Genomic DNA, 18,801 nt, shown 5'->3' on the forward strand with positions numbered 1-18,801 from the left:
CCACATTCTTGCAATTGCAAGAAGCTGTGAATGAAAGAAATGGGGGAAGGGTAATATGGCAGGATAAAATGGGACCATCTTTTAGACTCCATCTGGACTTGGTGGTAGACTGTGGAGACATCTTGAATGATTACTACCTGAACAGGGATTAAAATTAGAAGCCTTGGTCATGCCAAACAGAGATTAGGAGACTGGAAGGTTTGCAACCAAAGAATTCCTTAGGAAAACACTGTCTCTCTAGGTATTAGGTGTTTCAGCGACTTGGAATGGCCAGTACATTGTGTATGCGGACATCAGGCCATGGAAAAATTCTCATGTACAAGAAACATGCTGTTTTACCTGAGTGACATTCAGATGTCCTCTGGAGATTCACTGTGTTGGGAGCGGTGGAGTCCATTTTGGCTCTGGATGAGAGAGGAACATGGCTAGAGGATTATCATCTAGTTGACCCAGGTGCCAGGGAGGATGTGATACGTGAACTGAGATTTGAATGAGAAGTTGGCTAAGAGGGCAAGAGAGGACTCCAAAGAGAGAGGCCAGGAGGGCCCAGGGTATCTGACTAATCTGGTAAACTGCATAAGGTTCATGAGACAAAAAGTGAATCAGGGGTTAGGACTGGGGTCTGTGACGAGCCAAGGGAGTTTGGTTTTCCCCTGAAACTATTGAGACACTGAAATGTTGTAACTCAATTAGATCAACAGTTTGGGGAACTGCCACTATCATGAGGCAGAAATTTCCTGGTATTCCTACCATGCCTTTCTTCTTCCTCCTGTGCACACAGCTGGACTGCATTTCTCAGCTTCTTTTACAGTCAGATGAAACCACATGACCAAGTTCTAGCCCATCAAGAATGGCTGGAAAGGGTATTTGCTCTTTCTAGGTCTTGCCCATAGCAATATTCTCTTTCCCTATGGCCTAGCAAAGATCCAAAGATCCCAGTAGTGGATCTCCAGGATGGAGGTAGCCTGACTCCCTGAGTCACCGTTTGGTGGACGGCCTGCTATGGATTGTTGTGTGAACAATGGAATCACTTTTTATTATGTTAAGGCATTAATATTGATGGGGATATTTGTTATAGCAGTTAGTTTAGCCTAATACAAACCATAACAATGGCTACTGTTTATTGGGTTCTTGTTTTGAATTTGTTGGGGTCTGTACTAAATGCGTTTTCTCATTTCAGCCACAAACAGACCTCTGCATTGTTAGTCCACCTTTATAGAAGAGGAAACTGAGACTGACAGAGCAGATAGCAAGTGAAGGGCAGGGCATTCTGATCCCCCCAGTCTGGACTGTTAAGTTGTACCCTGCTGGCTTCCAGTATGAAACAGATAAATGAAAATTGGGTGAGACATGGAGACCAGCTGAGGAGTTATGACAATGCTAGCAGGGAGCTCCTAGCTGTGAGATGAGGAAGCCGGCAGGTTACTGTAGATATTGATCGAGAGGATGAACTGAGGAGTCCAGTGCAGGCGTGTGATGAATGTTAATTCGGTTTTTCAGAGCAAGAAGTGACAAAGGCCTGGGTGAAAACAGGAGAGGATTGTTCTGGAAGCCCCAGTGGAAGGGGCTGGGCAAAGGATGCAGGAGACGGGGGTGTGGAAGGAAGCCTGAGAACCTTTCATACAGTGTCTGTGGGCTGGGTGGAGGGAGAGAAAAGACTCAAGATATCTGTAAGACAGCAGGTCCTGAAACCTGTAGGATGCACAGATGTTCAAGGGAGGCCCTGAGTCCTGGGGTTCCTGGCTGACAAGGCAGACAAACCCTTGTCCATTTCTGTCCCGAAGCAGATACTTTGAATCTACACAACCATGGACAAATTCTTTAGCTTCTTTGTGTTGCATTTTTATCATCTGAAGATGAGGATAATGAGTAACGGGCATATCTCCTAGGCTGTGCGTGGTGAATGAAGGCAGCCAGCTTAGCATGGGTTTCCTGCGTAGTGAGCCATCCATGATGGAAACAATTATCATAAAATTCCCTTACACTAACCTCATTTCTCCAACTATCTCTCATACGCACACTCAGTCAATAGCTATGAACACAAAGCGAAATCTTTGCCTTTCTTGTTTATGGCTTCATTTCCAGCCAACTTGGAAGAGTGACAGACTCCCAGTGACAATTTAGGTATTTATTGGATAAATGGGTAAGGAAACACATATCACGTTGTTTTCTCTCTCCCTCTCCCCATCCATCATCCATCATTCATCCATCATTCATCCATCTATCATTCATCCATCCACCCATCCATTCATTCAAGGTAATGGAATCTAGTGGCTTAGCCTACAAAGTAGTTTTTCTTTCCAATAGTGGCAAACTATGCATAGCATAAAATTTACCTTCATAACCATTTCCAAGTGTACAGCTTAGAGACATTAAGTTCATTCACAGAGCTTTGCAGCCATCTCTATCATCCAACTCCAAAATACTTTTATCTTCCCAGACAGAAACTCAGTATCCGTTAGACATGAACACCCCATACTCTCTCCCCTCCAGGACCTGGGAACCATCATTCCACTCTTTGTACCTATAAAGTGACTATTCTAGGTGCCTTATAAAAGTTGAATCACGATGTCCTTTTATGACAGCCCATGAGTTAATAATCATAAAAAATTGTAAAATGAGAAATTCATTTCACCCCTACCTTATGGAGTTGTTGTGAGGTTAAAATGAGGTCATGCCTTCAGGTCCTTAACCCAGCATTTAGCACATAGAAAGTACTCCATAAATAGTAATGACATCTAACTACGGATTTTAAATTAATGGATACTGGTATTTTGGTATCATTTTTATTAGTATATTCTCAACGGATGAATGAATATGGATATTGTGCTTATCATGGGTCTGGCACTGTCCTGAGCAGTTATCAGACACTAACTTGTTTGAACCTCATCAGGACTCTGCAATATTGGTTATCTCTCTATTATCCAGAGATTTAAAAATGAAGGTACAGAGAGGTTAAGCAACATGCTCAAGGTTACAGGCGAGTTCCCTGCAGAGCTGGGATTTAAATCCAGGCCTTGTGGGCTGGGCTGGGGCTCAGTGGAGTGTGTGCCCACGGGCATGAGGCCTTGGGTTCAACCCCAGGACCTCAGGAGGAAACAGAACACAGCAGAAAGGTCCAGAAAGTCCACGGGTTTTACCACTGCGCTACAGTGCCACCTGTCTTCACTACCTCGTTCACCTGATCCCTCGGTGTGGGATCAGGCTGTGGGGGGAGCGCAGGGGTCCGGGCCTCAGGTAGAAGATGTCCAGCAAATCGTGGACAAATGATTGAAGGGGAGTCTGTCACTTAGCAAGTGCGGCTCCCGATCTGTGGGGCCTCTTCCCGCTATTTACATAAGCTTGTTGCCTTTGTGGGTGGGGGGGACTGGGTGCTGGGCCCCTCCATCTCCTACAGAGCAGGGCCTGGAGCCAGAGCCTCTGATGATGCAAGCAGGCCAGCACCCAGCACTCAGCACCTTTGCCCTGCTTGGCAGGGAGCCCAGCAATCCTTGACCCCCCCACCCACCCAGTCCTGTGGAGATAAAAAAAAAAAAAAAAAAGTTTCCTCTCTGGGCCTCAGGGCCACCTCCCACCCAGGCTTTATTGCTCTCTTGACACCTTCAGTGAGCTTCTGCCACCCTTTAAAAGAGGCAGAGCCTGTAGCGGGATCAGAGGACCTGGTCCCCAAGCTAAGCGTGCGCAGGACAGCAGGTGCGGCTTGGCAGCAGCTCTGGCACAGCCCAGGCCCTGGGCTGTTTCTCGCTGATGTCTGGAGAGGTGAGCGCAGGCCACATCTTCTGCCCCAGCCCGGCGGGTGGGGGTGGCTGAGAGGCCATTCCAGGTTGGGGGCAGAGGCCTCTGGCTGTCCTCCCACCCGTACCTCCTCTCCCCTCTCCCCTATGGCAGGCACCTATGTGTGACACTGAGCTTGGTGGTGGCAAGGTGAAGCAGCTGAGCATGAGCGTCAGGTGTCGCACGTCCTGGTTCGAGCGGTTTGTGCAGCCCTGCCTGGTGGAGCTGCTGGGCTCTGCCCTCTTCATCTTCATCGGGTGCTTGTCAGTCATCGAGAATGGGCCAGACACCGGGCGGCTGCAGCCGGCCCTGGCCCACGGGCTGGCCTTGGGGCTCATCATCGCTATACTGGGGAACATCAGGTGAGACCAAGGCTGAGCCTTCAGCCTGGGGCTGACTTGGGGGTCTGGGGGTAAACTGGGGAGCAAAGCTCTTGGCAAGGACCCTTGGGCGTGTGGCACATGCTCAGGGTGCTGCAGAACGTGTAGGCCGGAGGTCAGACCGCCTGGCCCATCTTGGCTGTGCAGACCACAAACCCGTGGCTCCAGGCAAGTCTCTGAAACCAAAGTCTGCCACTTAACAAATGGGGATAATATACTTTTAAAATGATTTTTCAAGCCAACATTATATATGGCTAACAATGCACTGGCACTATCCTAAGCACTTTGCAGATATTGATCATTTAATCCTCATGGTGACCTTGTGGGGCAGGTCCCCCATTTTACATCTGGGCAAGAGAAAGGCCACGTAACCTGTCCAAGGCTGCAAGGTTGGAAAGCGGTGGAGCAGGGGTCGAGGCTAAGCTGTCCAGCTCCAGCGCCCAAACCCACAGGCCTCCTAAGGGCCTGTGTCAACCCTGATTGCTGTGTCACTGTTACCATTAGGAGGTGGGCTAGTACTGGGGTACACAGGTGCCTGCGGGGGTCCTGGGGGAGGGCAGGGAGCAGGGAGGTGCCCCGTTGCCTAGTTCTCCTCTGGATGGGCACTCCCTGGGGAGGGATGAGGGTGGGCTGTTCCCGGGGGAGTCATCTGTAGTGACAGCTGTCTCGAAAAGGACACCTGGCAGGGTGATTTGGGATAGGTTGGTCTGTATTTAATTTCATCCAAGAAATAGATCTGAGTGAGGAAATTGAAATATAGTTTCTGGGGAAGCCAGAATGGAAAGAGAAATTTAATACCTTTGTCCGTGGGAAACTGAGGGTGGAAGAGCACCTGATCTCTCAGTAGGTACACCTGGGGTTGAATAGAACTTCTGTCACTTCTTAGCTGGGTGAGCAGGGCCAGTCACTAACTTCTCTGTGTGCAGCGCTGTACATGTGGATAATCGTTATAGCTGATGTTCATTCAGCACCAACTCCATAGACAGTGCTAGACACATGTGAATTCATTATGTCTTTGTAACAGCCTTATCAGGGAGAGATTATTGAGGCACTGAGAGGTTATGTAACTTGCTCAAGGCCACACAGCTCTTCAGCAGAGCTAGGGAGTGAACCCAGGCCAGGCCAGCTGGGAACATCTCTCAGGCCCTGCAGCAGATCATATTTGTAGTACTGACCTTTTATTCAATCACTGGTGTTTTTCAATGAATATTTATTCAGCCGTTCCTGTGGACCAGGTATGGACTTTGAGGTTGTTGACTGGAGCCAAGATAAGGTGTGTAAAGCACCAGGCACAGTACTTGGCATGTAGTGAGTGTTCAATAAATATTTGCCAAGTGAGCAATGACTGAAAGAACTAAGAAAGTGTCTTGCTTGGTTTATGGTCAAAGCGTATAAACTTGGTCAAGGGAGTACGTGTGGCCCTCAGGTGCCCAGGCCTGTCCCCGTGGAGCCTTGTTCTGAGTGACAGCTTCTCTTCCGGCCATTTGGACCAGGTGCCAAGATAGAAGGGGAGCTGGTGGTCTGGGAGGGGTCTCTCACCCTCATCTGTCTCAAGCCAAGTGGGCCAGGGAGCCCCCTTTTCCGAACTTAAATCTGAGCATCTGCTGGTGCTTCTGCATTGGAAGCTGCCTGGGGCCTGGGGGTCAGGCTGGGCCACACTGGGGAGATACGTTGGGGGCAGCTGGTGTTGAGGCACCAGGGTGCTGGACAGAGTCCTTTTGTCCAGAGCCAACGTCCTTGTCCAGCCTCAGCTCAATGCCCTGGGTCCACTGGGGAGTAGGCAGGCCTGCTGGTGGCTCTTAATATTCGAGGGGCACTTTGACTCTTGTGTGACATGGGTGGGGTCTTGGGGCCACTTTCCCTCTTAGGGGAGGTTCCATTCCTGGGGACCTGAGGGATTTAATGGGTCAAACTCTGGGAATAGTTCCTTCTTAGAGTGGGCAGTCAACCAGACTTGCCCTTTGACCCTGACTTGTCCATCTCTCACTCACATCCCCAACTCCCTGTTCCTAACCTGATCTAAACCTCTAACCCCTTCCCGATCCTCAGTGCCATTTCCAGCCTGAACTAATCTTGATTTTATGCTCATTACACTTACAGACCAAACATAAGGTTTATCTTGGCTGAACAGGTCAACCACGTGCTTTTATTCAGGCCCTGGCCACTTACAAGGGGAAGCCAGGGTCCCTCTCTTGGGCTATTGATTTGGAGTCGCCTCTCAGTCTGACCTGTGGCCACATGTTGGAATGGCCCTGATGGAGTCTAGGAATCCCTACGTGTTCTTCCTCTAGGCCCTCCTGGGGCTGGCTGAGGGGCAGCTCCTCCCTTCCCACCTCCCCTGACCCCTCACCCTAGCATCTGGCACCTCAGGGAAAGGGAAGAGATTTGGGGTACTTGCCTTTGGGTCAGGGCCTGGACTGACTCTGGCCCTGGGAAGCCAGCCTGAGGGAATGGCTGGGACATCTCTCTCGGGGGGCAGCCTGTGGTCAGCCCTGGACCTTGGCCTCATGATTTCTTCTGCTTTTGTGGTGTACAGTGGTGGACACTTCAACCCTGCGGTGTCGCTGGCGGCCATGCTGATTGGAGGCCTCAACGTCATCATGCTTCTTCCCTACTGGCTGTCTCAGCTTTGTGGGGGGCTGATTGGGGCTGCTTTGGCCAAGGTGGGTGATGCCCAAGGGGGCTGGGCTGGCTGGGATGACTCCTGTGGGGCTGCTGGAGGGGTGCAGGGGTGGGGGAGTTGGGAAATGTTCAATTCTCTGCTTATGTCTGTCAGTGGAATTGGGTGGCCCTTTTCTGCTGGAGCAGGGGACACTCCATGGACCTTTGGCTCCCTCTAAACCTACCCTCTTCCATTCATATGTGGTCACAGCTCTTCCCTGGACACATCAGGAAGCAAATTCATGGCTTGACATTTCTCTTTCTGAGCCTATTTCTGGCTTTGGAATGGATTTGGATGGTTCTAGTGGTTTTTAAATTCATTCACTTCTCAATTCTATACATTTCTCACAAAGCTCTGGATGAGGACATAGGATAAATATGGTTATCCTCCTGGAGAAATTCCTGAGTGAATGCCTCTGTGTTCTTCAGGAATCAATACTCAATTTATGTTTAAAACTCTCCCATCCAGCTGGGTGTGGTAGTGCCTGCCTGAAATCCCAGCAACTGGAGAGGCTGAGGCAGGAGGATCCCAAGGTGAGGTTAGCCTTAGCAACTTAGTGAGAACCTGTCTCAAAATAAGAAAATAAAAAGGGCTGGGGATGGAGCTCTCTGATTAAATAACCGTAGGTTTAATTCCTGGTACCAAAAAAAACAATAATAAAAAAAAAAATAAAAAATACTCCCATTCAATCAATCTAGCTCTTCCTTTTCTCTTTTCTTTCGTGCTGGGGATGGAGTTCGGGGGCTTGGGCATGCCACGCAAGTGTGCTACCAATGAGCCACCCCATAGCCTGAACCCCAGGACTTGTACAGCTCTACATAGAGCTCCAGGGTGGGCTCCTCTCCTCTCCCTTCTTTTGCCCAAGAGTCTGTTCAGCCAGAGGGTCTTAAAGGTGTGGACTTGCGTGGTGTGTGTGTGGGTGTGCTGGGGAGGATGGGAGACCTTTTAGCGTAGCCCAGTCCAGACTTTGGGTTCGGTCCCGTGTTTTGCTGTCTTCCCCTGCCCTGGCCTCTGCCTGCCTCTACAGGAGGCGGCGGCCATTTCCCTGTCTGGAGAGGGCATTCTGGGCCTCCCTGCTCCCAGGGTGGGCAGGCCTGCATCTAGCCCCCTCTGCTTGGCTCCCAGCTTCTCTTCGACCCCCTGTGAGACTGAGTGGCTTCTCTCCACAGGTGGTGAGTCCTGAGGAGAGGTTCTGGAATGCCTCTGGGGCGGCCTTTGTGACAGTCCAGGAGCAGGGGCAGGTGGGGGCGGCGCTGGGGGCGGAGATCATCCTGACAGCCCTGCTGGTACTGGCCGTGTGCATGGGCGCCATCAACGAGAAGACGCGCGGCTCTCTGGCCCCATTCTGCATTGGCTTCTCTGTCACCGTGGATATCCTGGCAGGGTGAGTGTCCCTCAGCACAGACACCACCATGCCCAGATCTGGGCGGCGCCTCAGGGGATCAGGCCTGAGGGTCACTCATTAATTGCCAGTAGGGACTACTAGGAAGGTGCTGCAGATGGGGACAATAGGTTGGCTTTGGGCAGCAATAGGGAGTGGGGTGGACTGTGGTAACTAGGAGGCTCTGGGACAAGGTGATCTGGGGTGACCCTTCCAGTTGCATTCAAGGAAAGTCAGAAAAAAGTTCTCTAATGTTTTGTATGGTGAATAACATCCCCGCAGGCTGCAGTCTCAGGCACATAAGGAGTGTCCACACCCACGTCTCTATTTTGGGCCTTTTAGAAATTGTGGGAAGGCATTAAGAGACAAAGCTGGGCCAGAGATTACTCCCATTTTAAAGATGAGGCAAACTGAGGTTCAGTGAGGACAGAAGTGACTTATTTAATGTCATTGGGCAATGGCAAGTCAAGTGACAGATCGAGAACAAGAGCTCACATCTGCTGAAGGGGTTAGGTTCCTTCCTAACCTCCAACTTCTTCCTTTCTTTTGGACACAGAACCAACTCTAGCCTTTGTCCAGGTCAGGAGGGGTGGTCTAGGGCTAACTGGGGTGGTGTATGTCGAGCGGTGGCGGTACTTTGCTGCCCCCTTGTGGCACTCACTTCACTTGCAAGCTTATTGGATCTTGACCTTGGCTACTGGGCACAGGAGGGATGAGGGCTTCAGAATCTCAGCCTGAGTGCCTAGGGTAAAGCTGCAGACAGCAGAGCTAGAGAGATGCTCCTGGAGCGTGGTCCCCCAGGATTCTGGGCCCCAGGTATGGGTGCAAAGGGCCTCAGCTCGGCCAGCTGGATTACAGCTCCCACTGGCACAAGGCTGCTGAGGCACGGGCTCTGAGGGCATTTCCTTACTTACTCCTGCAGTCCACCTTTGGAGGGTCCTTCCACTTCACTGGAGACACACAGAGTTCTCCATCCAGCTGGGCTGGGAGCACAGAGAGGTTAAACCGAGGTCACAGCTAGACCTAGCAGGTCCAAGGCAGCGTGACTCCAAACAGGTTGACAACAGACTGGCTTTGCTTTATGGACTTGGAGAGGAATTTGATCTGTTTTTATTTCCTGCAGTAGGAATTCTTTGCCAGTCACTCTTCTAGAAGAGTGAGTGGGGAGTGGCAGGCTGTATGTCCAGGTAGGAGCCACGTCTTGGGCTTCTTAGAGCGAACAGTCCTCTGCTTTCCCTGGGATCTGCCTGGGAGCTCCTGATATGGGAGGTTAGAAAGATTTCTGGGTGGGCTGTTGTTTGGGCCTATCTGGGGATCTGAGGAGAGTGGGCCTGGCTGGGGCTCTGGTGATGTATGGCTATGTTTGTAGGGGTGCTATCTCTGGAGCCTGCATGAACCCGGCTCGTGCCTTTGGACCTGCGGTGATGGCCAACCACTGGAGCTTCCACTGGATCTACTGGCTGGGCCCACTCCTGGCTGGCCTGCTCGTAGGACTGCTCATTAGGTAGGAGTGGGGCCCAGGGCCAGGGCCTGTCCAATGGATCCCTTGGGGACAGTTCCCAGAGAACCCAAGGCTAGAGGACTGGACTCTCTCACTTGGGCTTGGAGAAGGAAAGATGGAAAAAGAACCTGTATTCACCCAGGACCTTTAGTTGCAAGTCACAGAAATCCATTCCCTAAGAGGGGATCCATTGGTTGTCATGATGAAGAAGTCAGAGCTGGAGCTGGCTTCAGTGGTGCTCAGACAGAGTCCTTAGGATCTGGGCTTTCTCATGGGCTCCACTTTGCTCTGTGTGGCTTTGCTGAGACAGGCTCTCCAATCGAGGCACAGCTGCCCACAGACCACTCGGCCTTTATGTTCTAGCAGCTTGACCACTCCAGAGGAGGAGGACAGCTGTAGCTAAAACTCTGTGTCTGATGGTCACTGGTGTGGTCTGTCCAGCATGGTGTCCACCCCTTAATCAAACACTGCAGCCAAGAGGATTGCAACTCTTGGTGATTGTGTCTGCAGGCTGAGCCAGGTGTTCCCTGGAGTGGGGCAGAGCCTGATTACCTGACCACCTGCTGGTAGGGCCAAGAGTAGGGGAGCAGCAGTTCCCCATGGGCCTTTGTACAACCTCAGAGGGCCCCTCCATGTAAATGGTGTCCCCAAGGGCATTATGCCAGGAGATGCCATTCACATAAAATACAGTGTGGACAGTGCTCCCCGGAACTGTGCAATGGTTAATAAAGTTGATATTGTCAGAAGGATAAGTGGACTCCAGGCAGAAAGAGCTAGAGTCCCTTTCCATCCTGCTTGATCTCTCCTTCTCTCTGTATATATATATTATATATTATATATATATTTGCTGATAGACCTTTATTTATTTATATGGGGTACTGAGAATCAAACCCAGTGCCTCACACATGCCAGGCAAGTGCACTACCACTGAGTCCCAGCCCCAGCCTTCGGCTTTCTTCTTACATCCTGTTCCTTCTGCTCTGGATGGCACTGTCTGGGAGGGCACAGGCATGGGCTGGGCTGATGCTCACACCATTGCTTTCGGCTGCCCAGAGACCTCAAGACCCTCCTGTGGCTCAGTGAAAAGCATCATTTGCCCTTCTCTTCTGATGCTTTCAGAATGGCAGCAGTGAGCACCTCCAGTGTGTCCCTGTCCCCAAGGGGTTACTGCCAAGGCTGGAAAGGCTCAGGAAGAGATCCTGCGATTCTGGGCTGGAGACATGGTGAAAGGTCTTTCCTCCAAGGGCTCAGAGAGCTCATGGTACCATCTTTCTCTCTGTAGGCTCCTCATTGGAGATGGGAAGACCCGCCTAATCCTAAAGGGACGATGAAGCAGAACTGCTAGAACTGCTGCCCCTATGCCTTCAGCTGCCCCATTCTGGGCTAAGGACAAGACAGTTTCTGCACTTCCTTCCAGGGCAGAGGACCAGATGAGCAAATGACCTGCTGCTAATGACTTGGGCCTGGCTTCTCAGACAGACAGACAAACTACCACAAAGGCCCAAGGATGCTCTATGTTTTGGAATTGCTCTGTGGCCATCTGAGGCCTCAGCCTAGGGAAGGCGTTGCCATCACTTCCCAGAGAGATGGAAAGAGCACAGTGTTTTTCTTGAGAGGGCAAGTCCCAGGAGCAGGAGAGCAGTTAAGTGACCGTTTATGTACATCAGCTCATTTCCCCACCTTTTCCTTCCTGTCTGCCTTCCTCCATCTCTCCTTCCTTCCTTCACATTATTATTATTAGTTTTTCAGTGTTAGGATAGAGTCCAGGGTCTCTCACATGCTAGGCAAGTGCTCCAGGCCACACTCTCAGCCCTTCACACCCCTTTCTCTTTCCTGGATTGTCCCTTGATTCCTCTGTTACAGAAGGGCCTTCTGGAGCCCGATCACTTCCTTGCTTCCCAAGCTGCTAATCTAACTTTGCAATAAAGAGTCTAGTCTTTTCTTCCCTGTGTCCATTGGCTTGCCTTTCATTGGAGAAGTGGGTACTGCTGGGGACGAAGAAAACTTTCAAAGTGGGGTGCTAACTGTCCAGTCTGGCTAAGTCCAGCAGAGCCCAGCTTCCAGTGCCAATGCAGGTACTTGGGAATGCCCGCCTCACTTAGCCAGACTCATCTGGGTGCTCAGAGCCCACCTGGACCCTAATCAGACTCAACTCCAAAGCAGCTCCCTCAGGACCCTGCTGGAAGACCAATGCAGAGTCCAAGACTTGGTTGAAGGCCCAGTGCTGCCGGGACACAGATCAATCCTGTCACTGCATGCCAGCTGGGTTGGGCGGGGGGATGGGGTGGGGCAGAGATGCAAGAGTTTCCTGGGGAAGCAGAATCCTGAGCAAGTGCCTGAGCACAGGCCTGGAGAGATGGGGTATTTGAGTGGGAGACAAGAGTAGAAAGCATAAGAAGGGAGAGAAAGACAACCTGAGCTTCATGCTTTTCAAGTGCAGTGTGTATCTTCTTTTAAGAACCCATGGATCAGGCTGGGGCTCAGCGGTAGAGCACTTGCCTAGCATGTGTGAGGCACTGGGTTCAATTCTCAGCACCACATATAAATAAAATAAAATAAAGATCCATCATCAACAACAACAACAAAAATAAAAGAATCTATGTGTCAAAAGGAGGAAAGGCATGTTATGAAAATAGAAGGGAGACCAGCAGAGTAGAGGGAGGGGATATCAGGGAGAAAGGAGGAGAGGAAAGGGGAGGTGCAGGGGAATGAAACTGACCAAATCATGTGCTTGTATGGTAAGTCACACTCAATCCACTATTACGTAATTATAATACACCAATAAAAAGAAATGAGTCATTTATGAAAGTTAATCATTATGACTCCATAAAGAAGTGTCAGGGAAAAATCATCAACAATAAAACATTCACCCAATTCTACAAGATGAGCAACATACTCACTGGAGTAGAAGTGAAGAACTGGTCACTGGGAAAACCTGCCTAATCTTACAGGGACTGTGAAGCAGAGCTGGTAGAGTTGCCGGTGCCCCTGTGTCCTGTAACAGACAGCGATTAGAATGTGCAGAGAGACATCACACACACGGATGTTATATGATCTATGTACCTCCCCCTCCCTCCCAAAAATTCTGAGAGGAAAAAAAAACACAACCCAGAAGAAGAATAACCACCATAAAAGATAGAGAAAGGCAGTAAATAATATGAGAAAGTTGGAAATGAGCAAATTTAGAAGACTTAGTAAGAAATGTCACTATTTCATTCACCTAAACAATAAAAGAAACCTTTGACTAATTGTAAATAATAATAAGTCAGTGCTATGTACACACAGGCACCCCCACACACGATGCTCCTCTACAGGACTCACTGAGCATTTGCTGTGTGTCAGGGCCTGCACCGAGTGCTTGACATGCATGGTGTCCTTCACTCCCTGCCACAGTCCTATGAGGCAGTGCAGAGGACTGAATGGTCTCCTTGCAATTCATGTCCATGCTAACCTCAGACTGTGACCTCATGTGGTAATGGTGTCTTTGTGGATAAAACTAAGGTAAACATCAAGATGCAATCCTACTAGATTAGGATTGCCTAAAATCCAACAATAGTGTCCTTATGAGACACAGAAAATGACACACACAGACACTGTGTACAGTGAAGTCCACATGAAAGTGGAGGCAGAGATGGTGTGATACCGTCAGGAGACCTCATGAGGAGTAACTAGGAGCTGTAAGAAGCAAGGAAGACTTTTTCTCTGGAGCCTTTGGAGGGAGCATGTCCCTGCTGACACCTCAATTTCCAACTTCTGGTCTCCAGAACTATGAGAGAATATATTTCTATCCTTTTAAGCCATCAGGTTTGTGGCAATTTGTTACAGCAACCACAGGAAATGAATACAAAAAAATACTCTTATTCTCATTTTCCAGAGGAGCCAATGAAGGTTCCCAGAAGTGGCATTACTCATGTCACTCAGTGCATTTGTGGAGCCAACATTTAAAACCAGGTACCTTTGGCTGCAGGGTCAGTGAGCTCTGTCATCATGCTTGATTGTTCCTGAGTAGGGGCAAGGTTATATCTTCTGCTTGTTTCCTACTTGCCTGTTAGTACCCTATTACAAAGGAGACAGAAAGACACGTATTGAAACTTCTCATTCTTCAGCTACAACTAGATTTCAAGATCTGATTTTCATTTCAATTTTCAGTTGTCAAGAGAAAGTGGATACAAATTCATCTCTGTAACTCCATATTACATGGGATAGTGTTTGCTGTGCAGAAAGAACTCAGTAAGTTCCCAGTGACTGAAGAATGGCTGGACCCAGTGTTGTGGTTTAGATTCGAGGTGTCCCCAAAAGCTCATGTGTGAGACAATGCAAGAAGGTTCAGAGGTGAAACGATTAGGTTATGAATAAGCCTTAATCTGATCAGTGGGTTAATCCACTGATAAGGATCAATAGGGTGGTAACTGTAGTCAGGTAGGGTGTGGCTTCATAAATTAGGTGTGAGGGGGGTCTTTGGGGTTTATTTTTTGTCCCTAGCGAGCACAGCTCTCTCTCTCTCTGCTTCCTGTTTGCCATGCCCTTCTGCCTCACTTCAAGCCCAGAGCTATCGAACTGGCCACTCATGGGGCTGAATCTCTGAAACCAGGAGCCAACCCCCCGCCGCCCCGGTGTCTTCCTCTCTGTTGCTCTTGTCAGGTCTTCCATCACAGGGATGCAAAGTGACTAAAATATCCAGTGACTCCTAAATTCACTCACCACACAGAGTAGAACTCAAAATTGATCCATATCACCTAAGTTCACTTCCACCTCATTTCCCCTTTTCTCAACAATAAGGAAGTCAGAATTTTAGGATGTTAGAACTAGAAATACATTATAGTAACAAATATGGTGGCTATGATGTTTGAATCCTGATCAAGGTCTAAATTTAATCTCAGAATTGTCACTTTTTTTTTTTTTTTTTGCTGCATGTGCTTTAAGAACTTACTTCTCTCAGCCTCAGCTTTTCACTTCTAAAATGAAAATACTGTCTCAGAATGCTTATAGGAGTTAACCCCATGTTTATAAAGCTTTGGCACCATGCCTACTATGCAGTAAATGCACAGTGTGATAGAAGTATTATTGTTATCATCTAACTAAAGACTTTACAATTTCCAAGTATTAGAATCATGGTAAAGAAGTTTCTAAATGCACTTGGCACATCATGTGTTTTTTCGGTTATTTTCAGGAAGGATCTTTAGGACTTAAAGGTTGGGCACCATTCATCCTGACCAATCCCCAAACCCAGAGAAGCTAAGTAATTTGACTATTATTCAGTTAGAATTGAGGGTTTTGGACACACAATTTAGGGTTTCTTCTACTGCAACAGAAATGTACTTTCTGCTCCAGACCCTTGGGTACAAGTACTGATTCATTTCCTTTTTCCAGAATTGTCCTAAATCTCCACCACCCTTGTTGTTTCAGTCCTGCATCTCTCCCTCATCACACTGTCCAGGAACTCTGGGGGTTTAGGCAATCTGAGAGAGAAGTGTGGTAATCTACTCCAGCTGGAAAGAAATGTGTAAACCTTGGGTTTGCAGATGTGCCATCAGAGGTCGTCTGTGCTCCAGCTGAGACCCATGTGTCCAGGACACAGGGATTTCTTGAAAGCAGGCCCCTTTACCCATATTTCCATAACATTCACACTAGCACACCCACATGCTCCATGAGCTTATGCTCAGGTACCCAAGTGACTCTTAAGGTCTTTTAGGCCTTATCTGCTATCCCTCAGCCCTCTTTCCCCTCAAGTCCCAGTGTCTCAGGGTGGGGTTAGGAAATTTGCCTGTCTTGGAACCTGTCTTGGAACCCAAAGCCAGTGTCCTGGACCCATCCTGGAGTTGAGGGTCTTATGATTAGCCATGTTCCTTTTCATGCTTAAAACGTGAAGTATTCATTCTCTTTCTTTAAAGTCTAGTTGCCTCAACTCATTTACAGAACTTGAACATTTGTAACCCTTAGAGATTTTCCTCCTCGGTTTACCGTCTCATCTAATTGCCAGATCTGAGTTGGGTCACAGCCTTCACGTTCTGTGAGGACAGGTGGCTTGGGAAGAGTGCTGAAATGACTCTGCAAATGAATACTCCCAGCTTTATCTTGGCTTTATCCAAAAGGATGTGTGGCCATTTACTCAAGGAAAGTAAAGACCACAGGACTCACCTAGCTCTCGAGTCTGCAGACTGTGACCTGAGCAGGAATAATTCTTGAGGTCTTTGGGTTCCATTGCAGTGTGCTGCACAGAGGCTGACAAGTCTATGAGATAGAAACACCTTCTCTGGAATTTACCTCATGTTCAGGTGAACTGGCTCTCTGAGCCCACCCTGTGGTCCTCTCTCCAGTTTTCTTCCCTAGCTGAGCTAGAGGCACACCCTTAGCAAATGGAGAAATCTCTTCAGAGACTCCATGGTCCTTGGGGTTGGGACCATTATGGTAAAGGCTGAGTGAAAGCCACTGGAACTCTTCCTTTTATGCCAAAACAGTGACAAAAGGAACACTGTGGTGACCATGCTGCACCAAAATAGTTCCCCTTTTGGCATAAGGATATTTTCAGCTCAAAGCACTTGAAAAACAGCAGGCGGAAGAGGGACGTCCTGACTCCTCCTCTTTCTGAAAGCAGGAGATGCAGCCTCCAAGTGAAAGATGTCCTCTCCACTCTAGGAGGAAACATTCTTATCACCAGAGATGGAGAGTTGAGTCAAGAGAATTCTGTACAGATCTTGTTAAAATAACTTTAAAAAATTTTTCTTTTAGTTGTAAATGGATACAATTAATTAATTTATTTTTTATGTGGTGCTGAGGATCGAACTCAGTGCCTCGTACATGCAAGGCAAGCACTCTGTCACTGAGCCACAATCCCAGCCCTAAAATAACTCTTTTTGTCCTCTGGGCTTCCCATGTATTCTAGCTCCTCCCCCACTGCCTCTCTGCTCAATCTGGTACAGAATGGCTTGTGTTGTGCTACTTCTGAGGTCTCTGTTTCTCGTGGAGACTCCCAGATACATAGACATATCTGTGGGCTTTTCTGCCATTAGTTTGGTTTATGTTAATTTCATCCTCAGGTCCAGCCATAGAGCAGGAGTACAGATGTAAACTTTGCCTCCCCTATGACTGTATCTTGGGGGAAACTGTCATGATTTCTTCCACACTGGGCTGGGGATGTGTGCCACCTCAGAAATACATGCAGTATGTACAGCCAGTGCCAACTCCACCCTCGTGTTAGAGCAAACACTATTTGGGACAATGGCAGTGACAGTTACCAGAGGACTGCTGTGTGGGAATAGCTGTGGACTCACAAAAGATCCCTTCCTGTTAGTCATGGGGGACAGACATGAACTGGAATAAAACTGAAATTACCCCCCCTTTTTATTATCTATAAAATGAGCTTATAACTTCCTATATTTTCTTTTCCCAAATAGAAAAAGATGCTTCAAATTATGGCAGGAATCGAAGGGAGCCATTTATTGTAGCATTTATTTCACATATAAGTTTTCAAGACATCTAAGTGAACATTAATACAAAACAACAGACAGACATACATTTATACTTGGTCTTGGAACGCATTCAGGCAGAGGCGAGGCTTACAGTTACACACGTGACCCAGACACTCCTTTTACTTGGGACTTCCCCAGGCCCTCATCATTGGTTTCGTCTGTCCCTGGGCACCAGACCTCACAAAACTGACTTTCTTCACCTGAGCTACCTGCAGGTGGCTATCAGGGTGCCTGGGGTCTGCCTGCCATTGGACCTGAGTGATGTGTCCTTCTTTCTTATCTAGCAAGCTCTTTTGCTGTCACAACACCCCTTCCCTGAAGAGGAAGTAGATTCAGCATGGCCCGGAGGCTCCCTGCAGTGGGGAGCCGGGGGGGGGGGGGGGGGGGGGGGGGGGGGGGAAGGGGGGGGGAAGGGGGGGGCTGGCCTGATGCCCTCTTCCTCATCTCTACCACACGCTACACAGCCTCACCAACACAAGGGCCTGAGCAGTCTTGGCAACTGAGTTAAGCTTCTCGAGTAGAGAGAGGCTGTGATTTGTCAAATATCACTCAGTAATGACAATGACAAGACCAAACCTGTCTCTTTTGGTTTCTGGTCTAAAGCTCATTCCATAATGATAGGCTGCCCTGAGCTGTTATATATGGGTGTATCATGTTTTCCTCTTCAAAAAACTAGTATTTCTCTCCAGATAAACAAATTAGGTCGAAAGTGTAACGAAATCAACAGTAAGAATTAGAGGTATTTGTGGAAGTCAACGCAAGTCCAGGCAGGAATTACGAGCGCAGGTTCTAAATATCTCGGATAAGATATCAGAGAATAAAATCTCTATTTGTTTATACCACTTTCCAAAAATAGGATTGAGACCATTTTCAAAGAAACAGGACAGAATTAAATAAATACAGGTTTAGGCAGTTGGCTCAGTGGACAGTTTTGTTGAGCTTTCCAGCACCCAGGACAAAGAGCGGAAAGGTAGTAAGTTATAAAATCACAGTGTTCATAAGATAAAGCCAGTTTTGTTCTTGCTTAGGATCAGAGCATTTCCTGGTACTATGACCTAAAAAACCCTTTTCCTATGGATCTCTAGAAAGGCAATGTGATGTGATACAGAAAAACATATTTCTAAAAACATGATCATCTATTTTAAAGTACATGCCTTAGCATAAAAAAAGATAAAATGCAGGGAAACAAGGTGCACTGACCTACAAGGTGGGAGAGGTCTTCTATTTCTTTAGAATGGAGAAGGTCGACAAGATACCACATGCCACACAGCCCATTTACAACTAGGAACATAGGCAGGGAACCAATTCCACCACAGCTTGAGGCCAGCCATTTCTCCACTGCAGATGGAATAGGACTTGACCCTTTCTGCCCTGGGGAGATGTCACAGACAGAGGTATCAAATTTTAGATCTTAGATTTGCAATTTAGAGAAACTCTTCAGTAAGCAATGGTGATTTCCTCCTGAGTTACTGACCTTTTGTAATCAGCACGGGGGAACTGGCATTGCCTCTGCTGCGATACTGTCTCTATCCTAATCTCCTTGAGGACAGGCACCACTCTCTTTTTCATTTTGTACCCCTCGCTGCATCTAGAACACAGTCTTATACATAACAGTGCTTAGTAAATACCTATGA

General features: G+C 48.3%; 1 protein-coding gene across 1 annotated transcript; it reads left to right on the forward strand.

The window, feature by feature from the left end:
- The first annotated feature begins 3,894 nt into the window (after positions 1 to 3,894).
- On the forward strand, positions 3,895 to 11,029 carry Aqp8 (aquaporin 8). The gene is made up of 5 exons (XM_076840751.1): positions 3,895 to 4,136; positions 6,691 to 6,817; positions 7,986 to 8,200; positions 9,567 to 9,701; positions 10,981 to 11,029. The coding sequence occupies exons 1-5, from the start codon at positions 3,895 to 3,897 to the stop codon at positions 11,027 to 11,029; spliced, it is 768 nt and encodes a 255-aa protein (XP_076696866.1).
- Positions 11,030 to 18,801: the final 7,772 nt, after the last annotated feature.

This window comes from Callospermophilus lateralis, chromosome 19 (genome assembly GCF_048772815.1).
Source record: "Callospermophilus lateralis isolate mCalLat2 chromosome 19, mCalLat2.hap1, whole genome shotgun sequence".
Classification (NCBI taxonomy): Eukaryota; Metazoa; Chordata; class Mammalia; order Rodentia; family Sciuridae; genus Callospermophilus; species Callospermophilus lateralis.